The 21899-nt window shown below is 34.4% G+C and overlaps 1 protein-coding gene across 6 annotated transcripts in view; it reads left to right on the top strand.

Annotated features, from left to right (window-relative positions):
• LOC105487011 (protein arginine methyltransferase 3) overlaps window positions 1–21899 on the top strand; it is a 129043-nt gene that overhangs the window by 7308 nt on the left and 99836 nt on the right. For all 6 annotated transcript variants that reach the window (XR_011610769.1, XM_011750275.2, XM_011750274.2 and 3 more), the window contains 4 exons: window positions 857–1016; window positions 2630–2774; window positions 7736–7801; window positions 16371–16492. Coding sequence is in view for 5 of the 6 variants with exons in the window: in XM_011750275.2 (XP_011748577.2) it covers window positions 857–1016; window positions 2630–2774; window positions 7736–7801; window positions 16371–16492 (493 nt within the window). In the remaining variant the exon portion in view is untranslated. The remainder of the gene's footprint in view (window positions 1–856; window positions 1017–2629; window positions 2775–7735; window positions 7802–16370; window positions 16493–21899) is intronic.

The following is a 21899-nucleotide window of genomic DNA, read 5'->3' as shown; positions in this document are numbered from 1 at the left end:
ATAAGGACACAGGCTAGGAGGTGGCTTTGTGTAATGGCAAGAACATGGGCTGGGAATGCAGGTGTGAGTTTAAATCTTAGTTCTTCCATAAACAGATATATAACTTTGGGATAGTCACTTAATTTCTCTGAAATTTATTTTTTCCATGCCTCAAATAGGGATAAATACATCTTTACTGTGTTTTGAGAATAAAACGAGATGTAATGATGTACTTGAAAGATACCTGCTGATCAATAAATATTAGGTTTTTTCTTTCTACTTTTTTCTCCCTGGATTTGGTTGAGTATAATTAATATTTAAATATATGTCCAGTTGAGCCAGCTAATGAAAAACTTAGACTAAAAGCATGCTCTTTGAATTCAAACTGAAATAGTTTAGATGATAAATATTTATTATTATTATTTTTAAGACCGAGTCTCACTGTATTCTCCAGGTTGGAGTACAGTGGTGCGATCTCAGCTCACTGCAACCTCCACTTCTGAGGTTCAAGCAATTCTTCTGCCTCAGTCTCCCAAGTAGCTGGGACCACAGGCCCGCACCACCAGGCCTGGCTAATTTTTTGTATTTTTTTTTTTTTTTTTTTTAGTAGAGACAAGGTTTCACCAAATTGGCCAGGCTAGTCTTGATCACTGTTGGCCTCAAGTGATCTGCCTGCCTCGGCCTTGCAAAATGCTGGGATTATAAGTGTAAGCCACTGTGCAAAGCCAAGATGATTAATATTGAATTAAAAGTACTTTCACTAATCTTTCTCAATTGGCCACATAGTAGAAGCTTAGGGCATATTTATTCCTAACATATTTATACTTGTTTTGTTGTTATAAGATGGCCTGATGATAATGTCCATTTATTTCTTTAGATGTGGAAGATCTTTATGAACCGGTGTCAGTACCCTTCTCATACCCCAATGGACTCAGTGAAAATACATCTGTTGTTGAAAAATTGAAATGTATGGAAGCCAGGGCATTGTCTGCTGAAGCCGAATTGGCTAGAGCACGTGAGGATCTGCAAAAAATGAAGTAATTTATCAATCTTGCAAAATTAATTGTTTAGATCTCCAAAATAATACAACCAATGGCAAAGTAGAATATAGAACATTTCATATACTGGAAAGTACAATGTAGATATTTTATCTTCATACAGTTAAAGATATGTAGCATTTTTTATACATTATGGATATCGTTAATTAATATAAAGTCTTATGGTTTTACCTATTCTGATATGTTCTGACAAATGTTGTCCTCATGAATATTTTTGTTTTTTATTGCCTTCCTTTCAGTTTTCCTGTTTGCAGTTGATTTCTCCATTTTACTTTTTCTATCTTAGTTTTTTAAAGTGGAAGGATTAATCTTTTTGAGGTTTGGGGAAAATACAGGGTTGAAGTTTTTATTTTTAAAGAATCAAAATGTAGGCTGCAGTGGCTCACATCTGTAATCTCAGCACTTTGGGAGGCCAAGGTGGGTGGATCATGAGGTCAGGAGTTTGAGACCAATCTGGCCAACATGGTGAAACCCCATCTCTACTAAAAATACAAAAATTAGCTGGGGTGTGGTGGTGCATGCCTATAATCCCAGCTACTTGGGAGGCTGAGACGGGAGAATTGCTTGAATCCGGGAAGTGGAGGTTACAGTGAGCCGAGATCATGCCACTGTACTCCAACCTGGGCAACAGAGCAAGACTTTGTCTTGTGTGTGCGGGGTGGGTGTGGGAAGAATCAAAACGTAATTATGGTATAGTATGAACCCAGAAAACCAGATACACAATGACAGTTTTTTCCAGTGAATAAATTAGCATTGTACTGGTGTAGTACTTTTCAAAGTTTAATGTGCATAGGAATCAATTGGGATCCTGTTAAAATGTAAATTCTGATTCAGGAGATTGAGAACAGGGCCTGAGATTCTGCATTTCTAACAAGTATACCTCACAGGCCTTCCTGTTGGATTTGTAAGCTGTTTGCTGTTGCCTGAGTACCTATTTGATGATTTGCCAGAATGTATGTTCAGCGGGAAAGATAGTAGAACCAATTGTAGTTCCTCTTCTCTGTTTCAGAATTTTTATGCTAGGTAACCAAGCAACCAACACCAACTTTACCTTTTGCCCCTTTGGACTTGTCCCTTTTGTATACCTTATGGATTCCTAATATGTCATGATCTGAGAGGGATCTGAGTTTTAGAGCTGGAGTGGGTGGTGTTGGTGTATATAAATAATTATCTATTTGGGTCTACTTTCTGCTTATATAACACTCCCAAGAAATAATATGGTTTTAAAGAATATTAATAGAGCTGAAATACACAACATTGATCCAGTTGCTAAAAAAGGATTTTAAAACAATAGAAATAATAGAGGATAATAAAAGTAATATGCTTATTTTGTTCAGTTGAAAGACATAAAGAGGATAATTTGCAGTTGACATTGTTTTTGTGGTTTGTAGAAGGAGTGCATAAAATTGTTTTTGAATATTGCCGTTGCTTCAGATCCAGCAGGGGGAGCTTTCAGTTGTTCAAGGTAGAATGCGATTTAGAAGGCTCATCACACTATACTGCCTCCTCTTTCCTCTTCTTCAACCTCTAGCCTTTCCTTTATTCATGGTCCAATAAACCTGTCTCAAGGGTGTATTTCAAATTGATTACAGACAATTTGCTCAGGATTTTGTGATGAACGCAGATGTCAGAACCTGCTCGTCATCTACTAGTATCATTGCGGACCTCCAGGAGGATGAGGACGGTGTTTATTTCAGCTCATACGGGCATTATGGGATACATGAAGAAATGCTAAAGGTTAGAAAAGAACACAAATGTGCCAAATCCATACTAAAGGAAAAATAGAACAGGTTCTTTCTTAATATATATGTACACTGTAGGAGACCTCCTTTTTTTGGGTGGGGAGAACTGCTTTTTAAACACCTCTTTGGTGCTTGATAGCTCATCTTGGGTTGAAAATATTACAAGACTGGGCACGGTGGCACATGCCTGTAATACCAGCACTTTGGGAGCACAAGGCAGGAGGACTGCTTGAGCCCAGGAGTTCGAGACCAGCCTGGGCAATGTAGTGAGACCCTGTCTACCAAAAAAAAAAAAAAAAAAGGAAAGAAGACGAAAAGATTACAGAGGCATCAGTCATTTGTACATTCCATTTAAAATCATTATTAATCTTTTTATGAAATCACTTTTTCCTTAAAATATTGGAAAAACTTGGCAATTTTAGTCTTCTCAAAGGCAACTATTAAATAGGAACAATTAGATGGATTAAATTATATATTTACCTTTTAATGTATATAGGAAATGATTAATTTCAGTGTTTTAAATAGCCATACTGACTTTTGTTTGGGCCAATAATAAATTCTTTGATATAAAGTTTAATTATAAATCTCACAATTATTATGGAACTTTTTTACCATTGAAATCATTGACATACAGGAGTATTTCCTGAATTGGTCAAATTAGATACAGTCATGCACTGCATACTAATGTTTCAGTCAATCAGACTGATGTGATGGTGCCGCCATGAGACTATAATGCCATATTATTACTGTACCTTTTCTATGTTTAGATATGCTTAGATACAAAAATACCATTGTGTTATAGTTGCCTACAGTATTCAGTACAGTGACATGCTGTACAGGTTTGTAGACTAGGAGTAATAGGCTATCTTACAGAGCCTAGGTGTGTAGTAGGCTATATACCATCTCCATTTGTGAAGTATGCTCTGTGATGTTCACACAACACATTTCTCAGAAGTATCCCTAGCATTAAGCAACATGTGACTGTATTTAAATCTGGCTGGTTTTAATTTTTATAACGGTAATATCCATGTAAAATAAAAGTTGATTTCTAGCTATACTTGATAATTATACATTTTATTAAGTATTATAGATTGTAAAATAGGAAGATGTAATTTTGAGTTCAGTGAAATTTAGAATATCTACGTAGAGTAAAATAAATGTTGGAACGTAAACATTGAAAGTTTAGATGTTTATCTCTGAATTTTAGATGCCACCATTACCTATTCTTAAAACCAACAAACAAAATATCCCTTTCTAAATCCTTCCTCCAGAGATTGTTTTATTTTATGGTTTCCCTGAAGCACAGGCATTTAAGCTAACCAGGGATATTTGATAACATGTATATATTTTGTTGATTCGGTTTTGCCGGATCACAGAATAGAAGTTTGGTAATTGATAATTGTACTTATGTGGGGTCTTTTAAAACATTGTCATGTCATTACTAATTACATGTCGTGGTTGTGCTTTTCGTTGTCACTTGGGTAATGGCATAGCATTATAAATAATAGATACGTTATTATAAGTAATACATTATTTTGAGTCTCAGTGAATTCGTTGAAAAGAAATTGACTTGCTTCATTTTCTTTATTAATTTTTTTATGTTTAGAATATTTTCTTTAAAGAAGTTTATCTAGAGCCATGTTTGTCATTTTAAATCATCCCATTAAATACCATAAACCTTTCATTCCTTTGGTATGGAAATTGTGTTGGGCTTTTCAGACAGGTTAAAGGTTACTGAAACTTTCAGTAGAGTGTTGAGCGTTGTGAGTACAATCATCAGGGAAATTTAGTTTAAGTACTGACCATTTACAAATCTTTATCCTGGACACTTGTATCTATGTGTCAGTAACCGTAAGATTTCACACCTGGTCTGGTACCTTTAACTCCTTTTGATGTACATATAGATTTAAGAAGTTCCAACTTGAAGTTTCCAGTGTCACCTTTTCCCTTTGAGAGAATCACTTAAATATCATTCTGTGTGCCCTAGCTTCCTTTAGTTCTTGTGCAGTGTAATATCCTCCCCTTGGAAATGATTCTATTAAATGTCTATAGGACATATGGATAGTTGATTCAAAAAGAACTGTTTATACATTTGCATTTTGCCAAGTTATGTGCTGTGAATGAATGGGAAGCATGCCTTATATCACAGCTTTATTTCTCGTTTCTTATCAGAATGATTCTTAGCACATATAAACTGTTCAAGGTATATTACCACTAGAATGTTACCTAATTTTTGTAACTCATTTAAAAGTGAGAAATCATATTTGCCGGACATATTTTTGTGGTTGGAATCGGCCTTGTTTTTAGAGAGTATAATTCGGGTTTTTTGTTGCTTGGCTTCATGTCTTTTCATGACACTATTTTTGGTACATGTTTTGATTATAATTTTTAAAAAAATAGCTTGTGATCTTATTTCTTTAGATGAGATGAAGTTACCTTTCTTGAATTACAGAGATATAATTGATAGAGGGATAGATTACATGAACTTTCAAAATTCCTTGCCACTTTATCTTTTTGAAGAAGAGTCATCATTGACTACTACTGTAAATCCGAAATGCATCATTCTTCTTTGTTTTAAGATCAACATTATTCATTCTGTTGTACATTTATCACAGATCATAGTGCCCTTTAGTAAAGTGAAATTTTAGTAATTTTTCTTTGCTGCATTCTCTTTATTGTATCTGCACCTGTCTTATGGACTGCCAAGTGAGCACTAATGAGCTTGTAAATTAAAAACATACTGTTGCTTATATATGTAAAATTTATAGTATATAACTTTTTTCTTTACCTTCATTCTTCGTATTTGCAGGAATAATTTCTTGATACCTTACTAGTCTTAAAATATTATCTTGCTCCTAAGTATTGGAGCAGTAATTTTTTTATTTTATTTTTCTTAGTTTCAAGGTTGATATAAAAAATTTTTTTAATTTCTGTTTATTGTTGTTTTGTATTGACATGTTGCCTTTGTTAGAATAAATTTTTAGAAATGGTTATAAAGGCTACTCTTTTGTTTGCTTACATTTTCTTATTTATTGGATTTTTTTTTTTTTTTTCAAAAATTCAGTGACTAAATTGAAGCTCTGCTATATACAAGGCACTATGTTTTGTATACTTTGGATTTCATTACACCAGCATGAGCATACAAACAAAAACAAATGAATATATTGAAAGAGCCAGAATGAAAGATTGTAATTTAGTTGAGTAGCAGTGCATGGCGTTAGGACAGCAGTTGGAATTCTATTGATTAAATGGAAGTAGTGGTGAGGCAGTATGATTTGTGAGAGCTTTCTGAGTGACTGCATTCCTGACTGATGTTCACCCTCTGTAAGTTTTGTTGTTTCTGCAAAAATCACTGGTTATAGTATCAGAGGAGTATAAAATTTGTAAACATGTATGAAATGGTATGCTTTGAAAAAAGTTTTAAAATTAGATAATTAGTTTATATATACATTTATTTATCTTAGTAATTCTTAAAGTAACTTCGGGAGAAGATTTAATAAGCCTAATTTTAAAATTTTTTTGAAAAGCAGTGAGAAGTAATCAGAAAACATGGAATTAATTGTGGACAATTCCCTTTTTAGGTCTAGTACTTAAGTAAAACAACTTGCCCTTTAAGATCTCCTTTTATGCTTTAAAAAAAGTCTCAATTGGCATAAAAATATTTTGGGGGTATGATTTGTATAAAATTTTGATATTGTAGCAATTGGTGTAATATTTTGTTTTCACCCTGATGTGAAACTTAAAACTAGAATTCCCATTCTGTGATACTTATTTTTATCACAGTCATATTGTACTAACATGACAGCAGAGCCCCTGAATGCTTAATTTGCAGTCAGTATGTGTTTCAACCTAGGGAATCAACTCTATTCATGAACCAGCATAAATGTTAGAGTTACGTGCTTGCCTTGGTCACAAGGTTATATGAGACTCCAGAGTGTAGGAGCCTTATAATGTGGGCTGCAGGGCTCAAATGATTTACTTTTAGGCTTAGAGGCTTTTAAACATCATTTCCTACTACAGAAATTTTTACAAACAAAACAGGAATGTAAATCAGATAGGTGCTGATCAATGACTTTCTTTGAAAAACGTATCCAGTTTAGTGTAATTTTTCGTATGTAGCTGCAACGTTTGCATTTATTTATTTTTATCTCCTTTCTTCTTTTGTTTTGCTTTTGAGATGGAATTTTTGCTCTTGTGGCCCAGGCTGGAGTGCAATGGTGCGATCTCAGCTCACCGCAACCTCCGCCTCCCGGTTCAAGCAATTCTCCTGCCTCAGCCTCCTCAGTAGCTGGGATTACAGGCATGCGCCACCATACCTGGCTAATTTTGTATTTTTGGTAGAGACAGGGTTACTCCATGTTGGTCAGGCTGGTCTCAAACTCCCGGCCTCAGGTGATCTGCCCGCCTCAGCCTCCCAAAGTGCTGGGATTACAGGCGTGAGCCTCTGAACCCAGCCCCTTACTTTTATTTCTGTTTTTTTTGGAGACAGGGTCTTACTTTGTTGCCCAGCCTGGTCTCAGACTCCTAGCTTCAAGTGAGTATTCCAGGCGTGAGCCACTGCACTTGGCTTCTCCCTTATTTTAATATAGCTGTAGTGCAGAGAATCAGGCTGTAGTTTCCAGGCCCTGTTGAAAGGAGAAAACATATTCATCTTTTATTAGCTTCAATTATCACTCTAAGTCTTATGGTGATAATGCACATAAAGAGAAAAATGTACACATTTTTAAGAACTTGGGTCTTATTTGAGTTTCAGTCTTCGTAAAATATTTTCTTTGTGTGTTGTTGCTATTTCTATTCTTTTTTGTTTTCTTAGGAAAAAAAAATAAGCTTGGTATCCCAGGTATAAAAGCTGCTATGGAAACTAGCAATGTGTGATAAAATGGCAAATATCACCCTTAAAAAATTTATTTGTTTAGACTGTCCTATAAACACAGCGTTTTCATCTCTCTACCCTAGGACAAAATACGAACAGAAAGCTACCGAGATTTCATATACCAGAATCCACATATCTTCAAAGACAAGGTAAGTAGCATAGGTTATAGAATTATACATTTCATGTTGTTCTTGGGCAGTAGAAATCCTCTGTTGGGTCATCATTGTGATAGCAATTGATTTAACACCTTCTGTCTTTATTTCATGGAAGACTTTTATGATGCTGCTCTGTGGTGCAGAGTACTGATAACAGAAATGCTGATTGCTGCTGTCATTCAATATGCTCTTTTTAAAAATTGAAAGTTATTAATTATAATGACATAGCTTAGTTATAATGACATAGCTTAGTTAAATTTTGCTTATTCAGATAATTTTGCTTAAACCATATTTTTTGTTTATAGTTATTCCTATGAATTTTAAATGTATCAGATAAGCACCATGTCATAGCACACTTTTAATTATTACTCTAGTTTGTGTTCAGTAATGGAAAATTAATGAGTTTAAGAACATTAAGAAGTAGGGTTCACTATTGTAATATAGTACTTATTTTATATGCTTTCTTTTAATACTTTACCCCATTAAGAGATACTTTGTATTTTACAATTAGTTTTAATATTGGCTTAAGTTATTTAAAAAATGATCTTATACTCTTGTGTGTGCATGTGCCTGAGTGTTTGAAATTTGTGTTTTTTGGCTTTTCTTCCTTACACATTTTGTTTTTTCATTTTTTCTTTACTCTGTTTCCCTCTGTCTTTTCCCCTCTGCCTTTTCCTCCCTTTCTACATTGGCATGGTTACTTAAAAGTTCAGATTTTCGGCCAGGCGCAGTGGCTCAAGCCTGTAATCCCAGCACTTTGGGAGGCCGAGACGGGCGGATCACGAGGTCAGGAGATCGAGACCATCCTGGCTAACACGGTGAAACCCCGTCTCCACTAAAAAAAATACAAAAAACTAGCCGGGCGAGGTGGCGGGCGCCTGTAGTCCCAGCTACTCGGGAGGCTGAGGCAGGAGAATGGCGTAAACCCGGGAGGCAGAGCTTGCAGTGAGCTGAGATCCGGCCACTGCACTCCGGCCTGGGCGACAGAGCGAGACTCTGTCTCAAAAAAAAAAAAAAGTTCAGATTTTCTGTTTGTTCTTCCTGATGGGAAATTAATCCTCTAATTTAATGAGAAATATTATGATCTCTGCCGTTTACATACCTTTCCTTGGGAATTTTTTCCCACTCTTTTTACTTTGAGAACATGTATGTTGATAATGTATCGGATTCTTATAATTCGGCTTTCATTTCTCTAAGATTATTTCATGGGCTTTACATGATATGGCAGCAGTAACAACCTTTATGTTTTAAAAATCCTTTTTCCTGATTTTTGTATTGTTTGGAATATAATCTGGATTGACTTTTCATTTTCCATACCTCTTTTTTAAGAGCAGTGTTTCACTTGTGAGTTGGCTGAATTGGACAGAATTTATATGGTGCTCTGATCTTTTTGGACAAAGCATTACACCTCACGAAAAGTTTATAATTGTTCGTTTGTGCTGATTCCCACCAGAGACAAATAAATGATTTCATTTAAAAATTATAGTTGATCAGTTTTTTATTTTTTTATATTTAAGTTTTTTGTATGCTTTTTATATGTTACTATAGTGGAGACTTTTCATAGTTTTTTTTTTTTTTTTTTTTTTTTGAGACAGAGTCTTACTCTGTCACCCAGGCTGGAGTGCAGTGGCGCGATTTCGGCTCACTGCAACCTCTGCCTCCCGAGTTCAAGCGATTCTCCTGCGTCAGCCTCCCCAGTAGCTGGGACTGCAGGCACGCGACACCATGCCCAGCTAATTTTTGTATTTTTAATAGAGATGGGGTTTCACCATGTTGGTTAGGATGGTCTTGATCTCTTGACCTTGTGATCTGCCTGCCTTGGCCTCCCAAAGTGCTGGGATTATAGGCGTGAGCCACCGCACCCGGCCCTTCATAATTTTTATATTTGCAAAACAAGTGCTGGAAAATTTATTTAATGTTTGTCTAAAAACCACTTTGTTTCCAGTGAAGCAAATTATGTTACTGTTAACGACGTTGCTTTATATTTCTAGTTAGATTATGCCCAGATTTTTATTTTATTTTTTCCTTAATATGTAAATATGAGAATCACTAATCCTGGCTAGTCTGGAACCAGTTATATAATTTTGGGCAAGTGGTGAATCTCTTTGGGCCTAACCTGTAAGGTGATTGTAAAAATTCCTTCTGGTAAATTCTGTGGGTTTCGTTACGGTGAAAGCATCATCATTGCCTTTCTTTGAGCCATCTTCTCTTAACAAGGAATACCAGAGGAGCTTGTTAAGAAAGTAAATTAGAATGTTCCTTCAGTATGCTTCTGAATGGAGTTGTCTTGTAATAGGTAAGTAAATACTGAAAAAGCTCAAGTATTAGTAATCATAAGATTAATCATCAAGTATTAAATATTGTTATTAAAATTTTTTTCCTTCCCTTCTCTCTCCATCCCTTTCCAGCCTCCTTTTCTTCCTTCTTTTCTTAATATTGTTTCAATTCACAAAGCTCCTGTGGAGGCCATATGGTTTCTCAGATTAATTTAACTTTGGGTGGTATTTAATCCTGTTGTCACCCACTCATAATTAATTTCTGTTTGTAGTTTATTGCAGAAATTCCCAGTTAGGTGCCTTCTTTATGCTTGTGGTTGTTATCTACAGTTACAATTCATTCAGTTTTTTAAGAAAAAAATGAATCATATTTTCTCATCATTTTATAAAATAATGTTCATTTTATTTCTGTCTCTTTGATTCTATCAAATTTTAGCTTATCTACCTGATCACTTAATTCTAAGCTAGTGTAATAAATAACTAATATACAATTAAAAATACAGACTTTAGAAGCAGGTTAACCTGTGTTTGAATGCAGGCCCTACAGTTTACCAGCTCTGTGACCTTTGACCTGTTTCTTTGCCACTCTGAAGCTCACATTCATCATTTGTAGAATGAGGATTAAATAAGGATTTCATACACATACGCATATATGCATTTGTATATACATTATATCTGAATGTGTATATGGATAGTCTTACAAAAAAACACATACTCTAATTGGAGTATACTAAACATATCCTTGTATACTTTCTTCACTCAGCAGCTTTTCTTGGAGAAATTCCTTATTATCTTTTTACCCGCGTGTTTTTTCTTTTGGTAAAATAAACATGATATGAAATTTGCCATCTGAGCTATCCTTAAGTGTATAGATCAGTGGTATTAAATACATTTATAATGTCATGCAGCCATCACCACTTCCATCTCCAGAACTCTTCATCTTGTAAAACTGGAACTATTCTCATTAAACCGTTAATTCCCCGTTCTCCCTTCTTCCCAGCCCTTGGCAATCGCTATTCTACTTTCTGTCTCTATGATTTTTGACTACTCATATACATCATATATGTGGAATCTTACAGTACAGTCGTTCCCTCAGTATCTGTGAGGGGTTGGTTCCAGGACACTCTGTGGATACCAGCATCCACAAATGCTCATTTACCTGATATAAAATGGTGTAGTGTTTGCATATATCCCATGCACATCTTCCTGTATACTTTAAATCATCTCCAGATTACTTATAATACCTAATACAATGTAAGTGCTATATAAATAGTTGTTATACTGTATTGTTTAGGGGACAATGACAAGAGAAAGAAGACTTCGTGTTCAGTACAGATGCAATTTTTTTTTTCCAGAATGTTTTCGATTAGCAGTTGCTTGACTCCCTGGATGGGGAATCCAGGGATACAAAGGGCTGACTGTATTTCCTTTTGTAACCGGCTTATTGCACTTAGCATAATGTCTTCAAGGTTTGACCTTGTTGTAGCAAATGTCAGAATTTTTTTCATCTTTAAGGCTCAATAATCCATTGTATGTATGTACAACATTTTGCTTATTCATTCATTCATCTGTCCGGATATTTGGGTTACTTCTATATTAAAGCTACTGTGAATATTGCTGCTATTAACATAGGTAAACAGATATCTCTTAGAGGCCCTGCTTTTAATTCTTTTGGGTATATACCCAGAAATGAAGTTCCTGAGTCACATAGTAATTTCATTTTTAATTCCTTGAGGAAGCACCGTGCTGTTTTTCACAGTGGGTGTACCATTTTGTATTCCCACCAGCAGTGCACAAGGCTTCCAATTTCTCCATATCCTTAGCAGTACTTGTTGTTTTCTAGTTTTTTGATAGTAGCTGTCCTGGTTGGTGTGAGGTGATATTTGTTTTGATTTGTAGTTTTCTAATTATTAGTGATTTCGAGCATGTTTTCATTAATATTCTTTTAATGGTTCATATATCTAATGTAAGAACGTCCATAAGTTGTTTCAGTTTTTATATTAGAAACTACTTCATATAAACTATTAAAAATATTTTTATATATATGGGAGTACAATTATAAGGTAATTTTTTAGCACTGGACCCCCTAGGTCATAAAGGGTATATACCATGAATGGTGTTACCAGTTGTGCTGCCAGCTTGTCTTTGGTACACAGCAAGGGAGCGTTGATCTTCCCAGACACTGTCACCAAAGCACTTTTAGCAAACTTCTAAATTCCACACGAATCTTTTGTTTTTTAGTTTTGTAAATGTTTTATTTTAATGAGAGTTTCTAGAAACTTATTACACACTGTTCTATTGTATATATTTTCATTTTTGCCATACAGTATTTCAAGTTGAGGTACTATAACTGTACTAGATACATATATACTATATAGTATACTGTTTTCTTGCTATGTTGGTTAATACGTTTTATTTGGAACTTTTAAAAAAATTCTTTTTGTTTGCAGTGATATATATCAATTGCATGTTAAAATAAAATTCTTAATGTTTATAAAAGTAATTATGTTAAAATGTACTGACTCACCCAGACAGGCCATGTGTTCAAGAACAGTCAAATTCCCACTGAAGCCATCTGGATGTAGGGTAGGAAGCACAAAGTAGTAACCTTTCAACAACTTTATTTCTTCAATGGATATCAAGCTGTTTAGATTATCTGTCTTCTGGAGTCAATACTAATAAATTATATTTTCAATACATAATGGAAACAGCCGGTCATGGTGGCTGCCGCCTGTAATCCCAGCACTTTGGGAGGCCAAGGTGGGTGGATCACTTGAGGTCAGGAGTTTGAGACCATCCTGGCCAACATGGTGAAACCCTGTTTCTACTAAAAATACAAAAATTAGCCAGATGTGGTGGAGGACGCCTGTAATCCCAGCTACTTGGGAGGCTGAGGCAGGAGAATCACTTAAACCCGCAAGGTGGAGGTTGCATTGAGCTGAGATCGTGCCACTGCACTCCAGCCTGTGCAACAGTGCGAGACTCTGTCTCAAAAATGAAAGAAATAAAGATATAATGGAAGGAAAACCCCACTTATAATAGTAATACAGAAAATAAAATGCAGAGAAGTAAACTAGAAATATATGCAGGACTTATATAAAAAAAGATTTGTAAAAGAACAACTAAAGTACCTAACAGACAATTTAAGCAAATTGAAAGTCATACCAGGTTCTTAAATAGGAAAACTCAAAATTGTTTTCCCTAAATTTTAGCTCAGTTCTCATAAAAATGCTAACACTTTTAAACCTAGACAAACCAATTATCTTGTTTATATGGAAAAATAAATATAAAAAGTCTTCCAGAAACATTGTGGAAAATATTTGCAGGGAGTGTGGACCAGACTTACTTGATATTAAATCGTTTTATAAAGCTTCAGTAACTAAAATAATTCCTGGCACATGAATATATAGATTAACAGAACAGATTTAAAATCCACTTCTAAATGCAAATATACATAAATATTTAAATGACTGTTAAAGGTCACATACCAAGTCAGTGGGGGAAACCTTGTTTAATAACTGATACTGTGACAAGTGGCCAACCATTTGAACAAAGCGTTGGAACCATGCCTCATAGAGTGTACCATGGTTTAAAAACAAACTGTGTTAATGAAACTGTGAATGTACTAGAAGGAAATGGGTAAAGATGAAATGCAATGAAATGGGAAGACTGGGGAAGGCTTATCTAATTATGATCAAAGTCCTGGAGATATTTTAGAAAAGATTAATAAGTTTAATTGTAGGTTAAGAATTCCTGTGTAGCAAAAATCACTGTAAGTAGAATCAAAAGACAAAAATACATGCTGTGAGAAAACATGGCATGTCATATTACAGAGGGCTAATCTTAATTTACAAATAACTCTTATCTGCTAAGACAGATTGATAAGAAAAGGACTAGCAACTGAGTGGGAAAAATGGAGAGAAGATGTAAATCAGTAGTTCACATAAAATTACAGATGGCTCTACAATACATGGAATGATGCTAAATCTCCTAAGAGAAATGCATATTAAAACTAGATCAACATATCATTATTTTGTGATTGCCAGATGGGTAGACATCCAAAAGTTTGATTATATGTCCCATAGGCTAGTCTCACCTATGAGGAAATTGGTACTAATACATTGCTCATTGGAGTCTTCATTAGCAGAATTGCCCTGTGAGATCAATTTGGTTATGTCTAGCAGAATTACAAATATGTACTCTTTGACACAGTGTTTTCACTTTTAGGAATATATTCTTTAGATTTACTAATTCATGGGAATGGGCTTCCATATGAGGTTATTTTCAGCGTTTATTCCCCTAGTAAGGTTTTGGGAACACCTAAAATGTTCATCAGAGAACTGGATTGTGATACAGCCATAGTATGGAATCCTGTACAGCTACATAAAAGAAAGGAGCTCTAGAAATTGATATGGAGAGATCTCTAAATTATATTGTTAAAAAATATATATATGTAGCACAGTGGGTGTAATATGCTATCATTTGTGTAAAAGAAGGAAAAACATGTATTGAATTGTAATATGCATAAAATTTTTTTTAAAGCATAGGAAATGTACCTGATGGTTAAACCATAATTCTATTGCCTAGTGAGAAAAAAAAATTGGTGTACAGTATCATCGATTCTTAATTCTAGTTTTATTTTTCGTAGGATAGTTTCTCATTACTCAGAGGAAAATCCAAGGCACTCTGTGATCTGACCCCTGCCTTCACCTCCAAGTGACCTTTCTGAACCCAGTTCAGCCACACTGGCCATCTTGGCTTTGCCTGGAATGTTGTGTCTTATATTTAATATCCTCCTGACTAAAATGCTCTTCTCCTAGATCTTTGCATGACACCCTCCTTTATTCAGTTCTCTGCTCACATGTATCAGAGAGGTATTCTCAGACCTAACTAGAATGGTAAAAGAGTGTATCTTCTCTCCTCTGCTCTAACTCTACTCTACTTGATTTTTCTTACTACCTGACCTTATTTTATATTCTTTGTCTCTCTCACAAGATTGTATGTGCCATTAAGACAGGGATTTGGTCTTGTTTGTTGCTGTACCCCTGTCACTGAAATCAATTCCTGGTACTTAGTAATGCTTAGTGAATACTTACAGTATGAGGGCATTGAAATAATTTCCTATTTTGGGACAAATATATATGATTTTTTAGGCCATTGATAGTGAAAGATTTAAAGCACTAGTTTTCAGTAATTTCACAGAGTAGTGTACCTAGAAAGATTTTGCTAAATGTGTTTCCTTGGTGACTTGTTTTTGTTTTTACTATGAACTAAGCAGGCTTCATTATATTCCAGGGAAAACCATATTAAATTCTTGATTTAAATAATTGCTCCCCACTTACCCCCAATAGCATCTTAAAACTTTTGGTTCTAATAAATACTTTTCTTTCACCAAGAATTAAGTTTGCAACTTAAACTCTCAAGTTACTGAATTTTGACAGCTAACTTGTTTTCATTGTACTTTCTTATTAAAATGGGCTGAATATTTGATTTTAGGAGTGGGAAAGATGTAGTGGTATTCCGTATCCTTGATTACTGTATAACCCTTTTCAAATTGTATTGGGTCAAGCCATCCTGCTTAAATTAATTCCTGCCACTCAAACTTGAAGAAATTTATTTCTGTTAAAATGTAGAATTACTGAGCCTAAGATAGAATATACATACAATAGGGAAATTAAAAACAATGATTCTCTCTTAAATCTATAGACATAATTTTTTTTATATAAAATCTCTTAAATTAAGCATTGTTGGGTCTGATTACAATAGACTATAGCCAACTATACTGTTATTAATTTAAAACAACTCATAGTAGTGATATGTTCAGTTTTCCCAAATAGAAATTGCCGTATTTGCTTAGTTTAAAATTTTTTTTTTTTTTTTTTTTTTTTGTGATGGAGTTTCTCTCTTGTTGCCCAGGCTGGAGTGCAATGGCGTGATCTTGGCTCACCGCAACCTCCACCTCCCAGGTTCAAGAGATTCTCCTGCCTCAGCCCTCCGAGTAGCTGGGATTACAGGCATGCGCCACCATGCCCAGCTAATTTTGTATTTTTAGTAGAGACAGGGTTTCTCCTTGTTGGTCAGGCTGGACTCAAACTCCTGACCTGAAGTGATCTGCCCACCCCGGCCTCCCAAAGTGCTGGGATAACAGGCATGAGTCACCATGCCTAGCCAGTTTAAAGTTTTTATTGTGAATTTTTCCTAGCCAGAAAGATCATAATATATGAATAGAATTTAATATAGAGACCTTTTTGATAACATCTCTTTTTTTTTTTTTTTAATTACCCCAGGTAGTTTTGGATGTTGGATGTGGAACTGGAATTCTCTCTATGTTTGCTGCTAAAGCTGGGGCAAAGAAGGTTCTTGGAGTTGATCAATCTGAAATACTTTACCAGGCAATGGATATTATAAGGTACATGTATTTTAAGCCTTCATTTAAGTTTATTTTAAAATTTAATGATTCTTTAACAGATTTTCTTGTCTTTAGTAGCTATCTAAGGCAGACTAATGACATTTGTCTTTTAGTAAAAATTCACTCCAGAATAATAATATTTTAAGTTGAATTGAGCTAGACACATTTGAGCTATGCTGCTGAATAATCTTTTCACAGTTCACATTGATGAGAATTATTTTTATGTAGTTCTCTGGCTTTCTGACTATGGCTATAAATATGCTAATTCTAATAATGTAAAATTAAAAACTTGAAACTTAGGGTAATACTGACAGGACTCCCTACTTACTAATATATTTATTATATGTTAGTAATATTTTCTTTAGCAAATACCAATTATAAAGACTAAGAGTTATTTGTCTTTTTCTTTTGTGACAACACTAGTCCATGTACCTCCTTCAAATTAAGTAAATTCCAAAGTTGCTAAAAACAAAGCAGAGTGGATTTAGTTTATTACCCCCTAAAACTTTTATTCTCTAAAACTCTCTGTCTTTTGAGTATTTAGTTGGGTTGATTTTATAGTTGGCTTATGACCTAGTAAGAAGGCCTTTATTTGAAATCCAGCTGTCACAACTGAATTTCTTTCCCTATGTGCTTAACAAAAGCACCTTACATTTGGAACTTAGGAGTCATTTCCAGAATACGTAATCAATAGGAGGCTTCTCATAGCAACTTTTAAGTGATTCTTCAACTTACACTGCTGTTCCACTCTTAAGATTGATTAATGTTAGCCGGGCATGGTGGCTCATGTCTGTAATCCCAGCACTTTGGGAGGCTGAGGTGAAAGGATTGCTTGAGCCCAGGAGTTCACTCTGTCCTCTATAAAATATGTTTTAAAATTAGCCAGACATAGTGGTGCATGCCTGTAATCCCACTTACTTGGGAGACTGAGGCAGGAGGATTGATTGACCTGGGGAGGTGGAGGCTGCAGTGAGCTGTGATCATGCCACTGCACTTCAGCTTAGGTAACAGAGCAAGACACTTTCTCCAAAAAAAATTTTAAAAATTTGATTAGTGTTGATCTTTTCTGATTAGTTAAAACATTTAAATATGATTGTATAAAATATTTAAATTTGTTTAGATTTTATTTTGTAACTAGAAGGATAGTGTTGTGGTTAGAAGAACAAGTTTGAATCAAGCTTGGGATGGAGTCCTCACACTACCATTTAACCAGTACTTGGAACTTGGGTTAAAGTACATCTGGCGTGTTAGAAATCTCAGTTGTTTCACTCAGTTGTTTCACAAACTTGTAAGTTTCGTTTGTGGTTGTAAGTAAGATGCATGAGTTATAAGTAATACGTATATATAAATCAGTTTGGCCTATTGCCCAGCACATAGTAAATATTTTGAGATGCGTAAGTTATAAGAAAGATATACATATAAATCAGTTTGGCCTGTTGCCTGCCACATGTTAAATATTTGGAGCATTAGCTATGGTTATTATTAACAAATACCAAATCAGTGTTAATGGAAAAATTGCACTGAACTTGTTAGGTTTTTCATAGATAATGGTTTGTGGTTGTGATTTTTGTATTGGAATATGTATACACACACACACACACACATATATGTTGCAATTGCAATTATAGAATTGCACATACATATATATCAATAGATATCTAGTCAAGCTTTTTCTAGTTGTTATGATACCGTTAAGTACAACATAGTCATTTTGGGGGTTCCATAGAAAGTACCCTCAATTGCTTATTCATTGCCATCCAAACAAATATGAGAACCACTGTCCCAAAGACGAGATTGTTTTAGAAGAATTCTCAAAATTTTATTGTCGATAGTAAAATTATGATGAGCTATTTCTACTAGAATTTCTAGTCTTATGAAAGCTATTTCTATTAGAATTTCGAGTACATTTATGAATTAGTCAGTTTTTTTACTATAGCATGGGACTAGATGTGCTCTCATTTTAATTTCTTAACTCTATGAAAGAAATGGAAAGGAATTATAATACACTGTTTCATTTTATTTTACAGAAGTCCTGATTCCCATTGTCTTTGTAGAAACATGTTTATATAATGATTACACCTAAAATTCATCGTTTATAATATTAATATTTAGTGCTAGAGTATACAGTGTCAAAGCTTCTTAGTAAAATATTTAAAATGTTTCTGACATATACGTTTGACATTCGATTACTTAAAATAATGAGGAAAATGTTTTCTGACAAATTATTGCTAGAGGGAAATTAATTTTCAGTCCTTTTTTCTTTGCAGTCATCTAAACACTTCATGATATATTACTTTTGATCTAGAGTTACAGTTTTGGAGGAACAAGACAGTGGAATTAAGCGTGTTTCTGGTATATTGATGAGCTCCCAGCAAAAACAATTGCTTAAAAAAATTATATTTTATGATTTTTCAAAATAAATGATAAACTAGTCTGTGTAACTCTTTTAATTTAATACCGGTATTAAAAACCTTGAAGCTATGTTAAAATATTATTTAAAGATATTCACAGTAATTCTATCCAGATTTAAGAATAATTTTTTTTCTGCCCACATAATCCTAAATATTTTTATTAGTTAGAAGACCTTCTAAAGTATATTTGTCACCGGTGCAGAGCCCAGAATGGTTTGGGATTAAGTCTTTGTTTTTAAAGTCTCCGGGAAAGCTACCAACTTACTTTTAATCAAAGGATGGGTGTCAATTTGCATTTATTAGTATTTTTTCTGTTAAGATAGCGTCTTCAACATCAGTGGGCAAAAGCAGAAATGTGAAAGAAATATGTCCCTGATTCAGCAAGTGACATCTGCAGTCACAAAGGAGTGCTTTTCCATGTACTCAAAGACAATAATAAATTGCTCCTCCCATCTCATCTTTAGGTCTTTCACTTATAAAGCCAGAGCTAACAGAATGTCTCTTTAGCCATACTTAGAGGATTCGATACAAACGTGTTTTTGATATTTAACTTGAAGTTAACTCAGCTAAGTAAGCACATAACTAAAAGTATTTTAACAAGATGTTTATATGGTAATAATGAGATTAAAACCCAGCAATCTAATCTAGCATAATAGCTTTTCATTAAAATTACTAGGGTTCAAGATATCTAAGACCCAAAATTTGAGCTCTGTCAGTTTCTCAGGATGGAATAGGTAGAGATATGTGACTTACTTCAATAAGGATCCTCTGTCTAATCATTGAGTCAAAGTACTTGTCTTTAGTCTTTTCTGTGTGTATTTTTGGACAGTTTGATCATTTTGTCAACCAAATTTTTGAATTTCGATCACTAATTTTAATGTAGTGAAGTAGGAAGCAAATACGTCAAACTATTCTTTGCTGTGTCAAATATTTTATGCTTACCAGTGTTTATCCTCTCAATCTTGTAAAGTGTCATTTTTGTAAGATTTCCTGCTAGCTCCAAAGTATATCTAAATCTTTGCTTGAGTGTCAGATGTAGTTATAGGAAGGAAGCATAGATAAAAAGTGCAATGAAGAAATCAAAATCAGTTTCACTACTGCAAATAATTATTTTCTTGCTGTAATGTTAGCAGTCAGAGAAGTAGCATTTGTGACCAAGATTACTACCAAGCATGGAGAGTGTAATAAAATGACTAAACCTTAAGTTTATATTCAATTAAAGTACCAATTTAGCTAAGTGAACATTTTGCATAGAGCACATATTTACTATAAATAAGCTTTTGCAAAAAATAATCACACTTTAAAAAATAATTTTAAAACATTGCACATGAGAGCATATACCTAGAAGCTTAGTGAGGAAAAGTTTTATTATACAACAAGTTCACAGTTGATTCAGAGGGAACAGCCATGTATTGTGACTTTGTGGTAATGGATTTTTAACAAAACAAATGGTATCCACATAAGACTTTTTTTTTTTTTTCTAATTATCTTTAAAGGTCCTGCATATGTTCTTTTCTCCCTTTGTACAGTGTGGAAATTGAACAAGTAGATGTATTTAAGGGACTAAAGAAGCAGGCTTATTATTATCTCACGGCTTTTAGTACTAATGACCAGGATTGTACTCTAGTTGCTTATTGAATACCTTGTCATTCAATTCCTAGTTTTCTTTTCAGATGGAAACTATCAAAGGCTGTAGTTGTTATTATCAAGATGCAGTGATATTTGTGTAGATCTTTGTCTCACCTCATGCTAGATGGCCATGTTTAAGATTCATTATAGACATTAGTTTTGCCAATCATTACCAGAGTCATGGTCATCAGAGCAGAGGGAAGCATTTGTTCACCAGATACATTTTGCAAAAATATGAACTTTTAAAAATCTGTTCACAAAACTGTTGAACAGTTATGTAGTCTGAACCTCCCCCCCACCTTTGCTTTGAAGTATCAGAGTTATTCCTGAGAATTCCTTAAAAGGATTTTTGAAATTTTCAGCTGTACATGACAGTAGAGAGAATGGTATGAATTCCTGTGTGCCTATCACTCGTGTCTACATTTATCAATTTTTTTGCCATCTTTTTTTATCCATTTCCCTCCCACCTTTTTATTTTGTTTTTGTTTTTGTTGGAGTATTTTGAAGTAAAACTTATATATTATATCAGTAAATGTGTCCTAATACATTTGAGTGTTAGTGCATGAGAACATTTATTGAAAATGACTAGCACTCAATCTTTAGATACCCCAATTTAATAATAAAATTGCTAACATTAATTTAGTTTTTTCTATTGACTCTCCTTTGGTGCAGGTATAACTGAATCTCTTTTGATGTAGATTATTATACCTATTATAGAGATTAAGAGGCTGGGCATGGTGGCGTGTGCCTGAGGCGGGAGAATCACTTGAGACTAGGAGTTTGCAGCTACTAGTGTGCTAGGATTGCACCTGTGAATACCCAGCATACTATAGCCTGGGCAACATAGTGAGACTGTGTCTCTATAGTGGGTAAGAATTAGTTCCCAGGCAGCCTGACTCCATAGCTTATCCTCATAGCCAGTTTGCAATTCCTTATCTCCATTGAACTACTTACAAGGTATGTATTGGTTATATTCAGTAGTTTGCTTTACTTAAAACCTACAGATAGTTTGAAAAGCAGGCCTTTTTGTTTTGGATAAGCCAACATTGTACTGTTTCTTCAGAAATGTTCTTTGCCTTTTTTATATTGTGAAAAGGTGTTATTTTTATAGTGTTCATATGTGTCTCCTTTGTCTTCCTTTTGAAATTTTAAAATTTGGAGTGAAATACCTTCTATTCCTCTGTGAATGTACTTCTAAAAGAATATGTACGAAAGTTAATTGTTAATATCCCCACAGTTTACTGACTCATTATTCTAACCAGTTGAGGATGCCACATAGCATGCTCATCTCAGCATCCAGACATGACTTGAGTTCTAATTTTTCTTTCACTAATTAGCTTTATAATAATGAGCAAATTACACAACCC

The sequence above is a fragment of the Macaca nemestrina genome, chromosome 12, assembly GCF_043159975.1.
Source record: "Macaca nemestrina isolate mMacNem1 chromosome 12, mMacNem.hap1, whole genome shotgun sequence".
Taxonomy (NCBI): domain Eukaryota; kingdom Metazoa; phylum Chordata; class Mammalia; order Primates; family Cercopithecidae; genus Macaca; species Macaca nemestrina.
Note: the sequence above shows the minus strand (reverse complement) of the source record. Positions and strands in the feature narration are given on the sequence as shown.